Below are 6,000 nucleotides of genomic sequence, written 5' to 3' on the forward strand. Positions count from 1 at the left end.
ATATTTACGTCAACGCAGCCTTGTTGAATCCTGAGAAACGAATCAATGGGAGGCGAAAGCGAAGCGATGTACTTGAACTACGGGGGGAGGGTGCATCGCATCGATAGCGGCGAATTGGGTCAGGGTCTCACCATCGCGTCACGTGCCGCCGCGGCCTGGGCCGCCCCGTAGTGTTGCCAGGTGCCTTTCGCCTTTTCCCGGACCAAATTTAACTTACTCCCTGCTACACCCACAAAAATTTACAGTCGCTACTAAAAACACGCGATAAAAATTATTCCCTTTTTTAAAAAAGGTATATATATTTTTATCTATATATATTTATAGACATATTTTTATGAAATATTTATTCTCTGGCACTGCACCATACCAATGAGCAAAGTTGAAAGTGTTGCGATCTTAATCTCGTTTGCTTGTTAAGATTAAGCTGCTATAACTTCACCCGTGGAACGCCTTTTCAAGGTTTATTTATTAACCTTAGTATTGCAAATAGTACACCTCTTGTTTTACCGAGAATATATTTGTTTATTACATCCTTACGGCAGATAAATACAATCTATTTAAATATTTATACCTCCTTGCTCACTTGAATGTCTAAGATAAATATGTTGATATTTTTAAAATACAGATTATGTGAAAAAAATACAATATACATGGGTACAGATATTAATCTATTTATTTAGCAATAAAAAAAATTTAACCTGCGTATTGGCCTTAATAATTGCTATAATATATTTTTTCTTACAACGTTATTAAATTGTAATGAATGTATAAAATATTGGCTATGATTATTTTAAAGTAAAATGCTCATATTTTACTTTAAAATAATTAAGGCAAAGGTGTGGTTTTATCTCATTTATTAAAATTCAAATATAAATTAGCAGGATGATAGACAGAGCTGTATACGTCTAAAATAGGGAAAAATATTTTTATACCATATTATACGAAACTAATGTAATGTTTAACCGTTGACATGTCTATTTGGAATAAATGAAATAAACAAATCAAGTATGGCATATGCTATTACAACATTTAATATAAGCGAAAGACAATAAGTAATTTATGTGAAATAACCCTTATCAATCAGAAACGATAAAGAAGGTTAACGATGAAAAAATATACGGCTTTCACATCAATCAAGGTGACAAGAGGAGCGGACAGCGCAATGTGCGGAAAATAGCTTTGACATGGCAAAGTTAATAAATGAATCACTGACGTAACTGAGGAGGGTCATACATATACATGTGTAAATATACATTCCCTTATTTATTAATTAGAAAAGTCTCACACGGACAAAGCGTCTTCATCTTTTTACTAATTTTTTTGACAAGTTCCATTACAATCTGTCATAAAAGCGCGCCTAAAAATTAAAAATAAACGAAAGCAAAGGTGACATAATATTCAGCCCATATCTACTATAATGTGTAAAAGTCCACTGTACTCACATTTAAAACCATTACGTAATTTCGAATCTTGATTTTAACTTATATAAAATTATATTCAAGTTTTCTTTACTTACGTTTAGTGTAAATAACACTAGTTATTTCTAAAATACTCAATTATTACAAAGGAAATAAATATATTTTTTGAGCAAACGTTATATAGGTCAGTACAGGAGGACATTTCATAATCTCTGCGTTTATATCGATCTTTTTTGTAGATTCGCTCTCTTTAGGAGTACGTAATATGGCATAATTTGTTTCTTTGTTTTTTTTTTTGAGTTTTTACTACAATATATTTTATCAATTACAACAAAGAACAATGAAGCGTTGGCTACTCCTTCAACAAACCAAATTGCCTAGACCACACCTTGATTATGCACATAACCATAAGTAACATTTTTTCAGATATTACACTATTACATACATATTATAATCGCTATAAATATATCATTATTTTAAGCAATTTGTTTGAAGCTTTAATTATTAAAATGCTGCCATAATTATCGTAAGTAACAATTCCGTTATTGGCTAATATTCGATTATATAAAGAATAAAAGACAGAGGTATTTAAGAAATAAATATTTTGTGGGTAGTTTTGAAACGATGTACATACCTCTGAATAGTAATATAGTTTTTACAACGAGTGAATTATTCTTTGAATAGGAGAAGGAAAATCAAAGTTCTAGAAGCGAAATCACAATAGCATGCATCGGTAATAATCCTCGTTCCCATATCATCGAAGAAAGTGCGTCACTTCGAATTACAGCAGGTCGTAATGCTAACAGCTAATGCATTTTTAACTATCGATATTTTAATGTACATAGAGAAATAACTGGCCAGTGTAAGGGGCCAATAGCCGTGGCTGCGTAAACTTGTTAGCCAAGTTTCTAATATTACTTTTCGAAAATCGCAAATAATGGAACTGCACACAAATAAAACCATATTTATTTTTAAAATACGAGTGAGTTAAGATGACAATAGATTATCTAATAAACGGCACTGCGCAATCGTAAATAAAAACCGTAGGGTATTTTTCGTTAGGGTCCGTAAATATATTTTGTAAGGTTCGAATAATTTGTTATAAATATATATTGCAAGATAACTCTCTAATAATTAATTATAAATATATTTTGTCAAGTGCCAGTCGATTAATTTATCATAGATACATTTTGTAAGGTACTGCACAAATAATTTGTAAAGTTCGCTCACCAGTATTCGTCCTGTGGTGGTTTGACCGGAGATAAGTTCGCCGGCCCAGTCTTTCGCCTCGGTCATGAAGGTGCCCTCGAACTCCTGTTTCCCCTGGCGCGCCGCCTTCTGCTCCTTCTGCTTGGGGTCGTTGGGCGCAAGCTCCGGCTCCTTGCGGCAGCAGACGAACGCGCAGCCTCGCCATAGCAGCACCACCATGAGCCCCGCCAAGAACGTAAAGATCGACGACAGCAGGAAGCACCACCATTTCCGCACACTGAGACAGTCATCTTCAGAGCTGGACGTCGCAGTTGTCACCTCTTCTTCGGACGAAGCCATTCCCCGAGGGCGCGAGGCATCCAGACAAGCGCGCCATGCACGAGCGACGCGCGCGCTCGCACGCCGGCACGCGCGCGACTGTGTCGCGACCCGAGCGTCCTCTGGCGGGCCGAGTCGACACGCACTCCACTGCGCACCTCCACGCCGACTGCCTCGCGACGTACCGCTCGATGACCGACGATCGATCCGCGCCTGCGCCTCGCTACCTCGCTACCATGCCGCCGCGCGCTTCCAACGTCACTCCCTGCTCATCAATATCCAGCTTGTCCAACCCTTCTAATCACAACCTCCTCAAAGCGCTGTCAAACGCGATCGCTCGTTTTTCCATCGATGCGCGTACAAAACGTATCCCCGGCAAACAGTGTCAGCAACAATTTCTATTTCCCCGGGAACTCGACGTTGTCATAACACAATCTCCGAGAGGAACATTCGCCGCGGGCCACATGCGTTGAAGTGACGCCCTCGATGACCGCTTCCGAATTTACGACTGATCTTACTTAGCTATTTGTCATGACGTCGCGATAGACTTTCGTTTGGAACTACGACCGAACTGCCTTCCGTGTTAACGAAACAGTGTTGCCACACTAAAATTCCGTAGCGTATGTAAAGAATTTTGTGATTATTTTGTAGGGAATGCGGAGGTTTAAGTGAGGTCAATGTATCCCGTCTCACAGAGCGCTACGCCGCCCCCTGTGCGTCACGAAATGCTACCGCCTCGTAGACGGCTACGGGCTACGATTGGTTGTTAGAATGGCATCTCCGTGGATTGCTTCCAACGTTGTTTTGTCTCTTTTGTGCCTTTGTTCGATAACCGTTAACTGAATTTGATTACAATAATTGGTAAAACTATTTTTCGTTAATTATCGACAAATTATATAACTGTTTTTCTGTGTTACGGTTTATCGAACTAAATATACCTCGTAATTTTAGATATTTTTTCACCTTATTGTGTTTTTTATGTTATCATAATATTTTTTCTTATACATAAGAGGTAAAATATGTTAATAAATAGAACAACGATTCGTAAAACATTAAAACAGGTTAATCCTTTTGCTTTGATTTCTCCTGATTATAGAAAAAGTAAACAATTACGTAGTAGTAAACAGTTATATTCAATTACTTATAAATACAGGTTAGCAATAGAAATAATTTAGAAATAGCGTCCGTTGATGAAACAAAAAAATCCATTCATACTTGACAATTCCTAGACAATAATAGGTAAACAATGATTGTTCGGAAAAATCGCGTTTTACTATAAGACCGCCATTTGTACTTACTTTTTTTCAGCTTATTAAATGTTTTTTTACATCCTGCTGATGTGCAATAAAGAGTAAATACACAAAAGAAAACTTTACAAGTGAAAATATTTGTTTCAACTTACAGAAAAGCTACAACGGTTATTTGACACTTTTCAGCAAAAGCGACGCCTTTACATTTATTTTCAACGCTTTAATATTGGAAAGTGTATGTCTCTTCCTTGGCCTATACTATGTTCACTCTTCAACAGATATATTTTTGAAATTAGTACTAGGGTCTTAAAATAAACATTGCCTGTGTGTTAAATCCTAATTCTTCACCATGACACAGTGTCACACACTACACATAAATACCTCAAAGAATTGTAGATTATTGCTTTACAGGTACTAAATTATTTAATTTTATAAGTACTTCAGTTATTATAAGTAAAAAGTTTTCTGTTGTTATCAAAACTATATATATATTTATATATACTATTAGGATAAATTTATATTTTGTCTAGTATTATTTATTTAACAAAGTATAACGGCAAACTTAATACCGAAGACATATTTATTTAGCCATTTGGGCGCATAGATAAATTAATGAAGGTAGATGAAATAAATAAATATCATAAAAGAGTAATGCAAAGAAAATTAATTAATATTATTAGTTTACAAAACAAATTTTCTTATGTAAGGAATGTTATGCGACTCAGAGCATTATTCGGTAAAATAGATTGCACACAATCCGATGTGTGAGTTAGAATTTTTATATTATTGTAGAAAAAAGATTTAATTAAATATCACACAAATGGTGGCTTGATCAAGTTATAATATATCATCAACAAATTCTTATAGATGACAAGTTTAGTAGATGATCAAATAAAAATTAAATATAATTCTAAAACGTTCGTTAATGATACGTAACTGTATTAAATTGCTAAAACGATTAAGTAGTTGTCAATTTGATACTACATGCATTTAAGTGTCAGTTCCAAGCTTTCGTTGTCTCATGATTCGTTTGCTTCAAATATTCCATTATCCATCAGGATTTCTATTAAGATGTGCTCTGTGGTTTTGCTACACAGATTACACTGCTAATTGTACAGACTATAATACATATATCATAGTGCTAATTTAGCGCGATGTAACTGCTAATTTTAGTAGTGTGTAAATGAAACTTATGTATGAAATATAAATAATTGTTGTTTTTAACAGCGAACGATAAAGCTATGCAAAACAGAATTTATAACCCGTGAAATCTTTTTTTTTGCCTAGGTTTAATCTTTTTTACTTATTTATAGAGTATATATATGGACCAAAATCAGTACCCAAATTGGACTGGTTATATATATTCGTTAATAAAACTACATTTTCGCGTGTCAAGTGCATGCTATAATAGGATTACTAGTTTACATATAGTGAACCTTCATTGTCAATCCATCTTTGCTAAGCCCTTGTTTGCTTAGTTGCAAAGTAAATGCATTTTCAAGGTACTGCATCCATATCTTACAATAGAGGAAATAATACTTCAATGTTACATATATAAACTTAAATATATACATATATATACTAATATTTAAAAATCTGGGTTTACTACAAGAGAATAAAGTATAAAATATGTCCATTTTCAATAAGGCAATATGTACAAACTTTAATAGGCATTAGATTCATTTGTTTTGTAATGAGTCTACAATTGACCATACTTAATGACCTTATCCATAAGGTAATCAATCTGAAGCAGATAAAAAAAAATTACATATACGGAAAATAAAAACACTAGATACTCATTTCTT

At 34.5% G+C, this 6,000-nt stretch overlaps 1 protein-coding gene across 3 annotated transcripts in view; it reads right to left on the reverse strand.

The window, feature by feature from the left end:
• Positions 1-3,472, reverse strand: part of slo (calcium-activated potassium channel slo) — a 90,732-nt gene extending 87,260 nt beyond the window's left edge. For all 3 annotated transcript variants that reach the window (XM_068774922.1, XM_068774921.1, XM_068774923.1), the window contains exon 1: positions 2,649-3,472. In XM_068774922.1, coding sequence (XP_068631023.1) covers positions 2,649-2,966 — 318 coding nt within the window. In that variant the 5' untranslated portion in view covers positions 2,967-3,472. The remainder of the gene's footprint in view (positions 1-2,648) is intronic.
• Positions 3,473-6,000: the final 2,528 nt, after the last annotated feature.

Source organism: Battus philenor, unplaced genomic scaffold (assembly GCF_028537555.1).
Source record: "Battus philenor isolate CCGP_79_NKW_IND1 unplaced genomic scaffold, ilBatPhil1.0.hap1 SCAF_8, whole genome shotgun sequence".
In the NCBI taxonomy this organism is placed as follows: Eukaryota; Metazoa; Arthropoda; class Insecta; order Lepidoptera; family Papilionidae; genus Battus; species Battus philenor.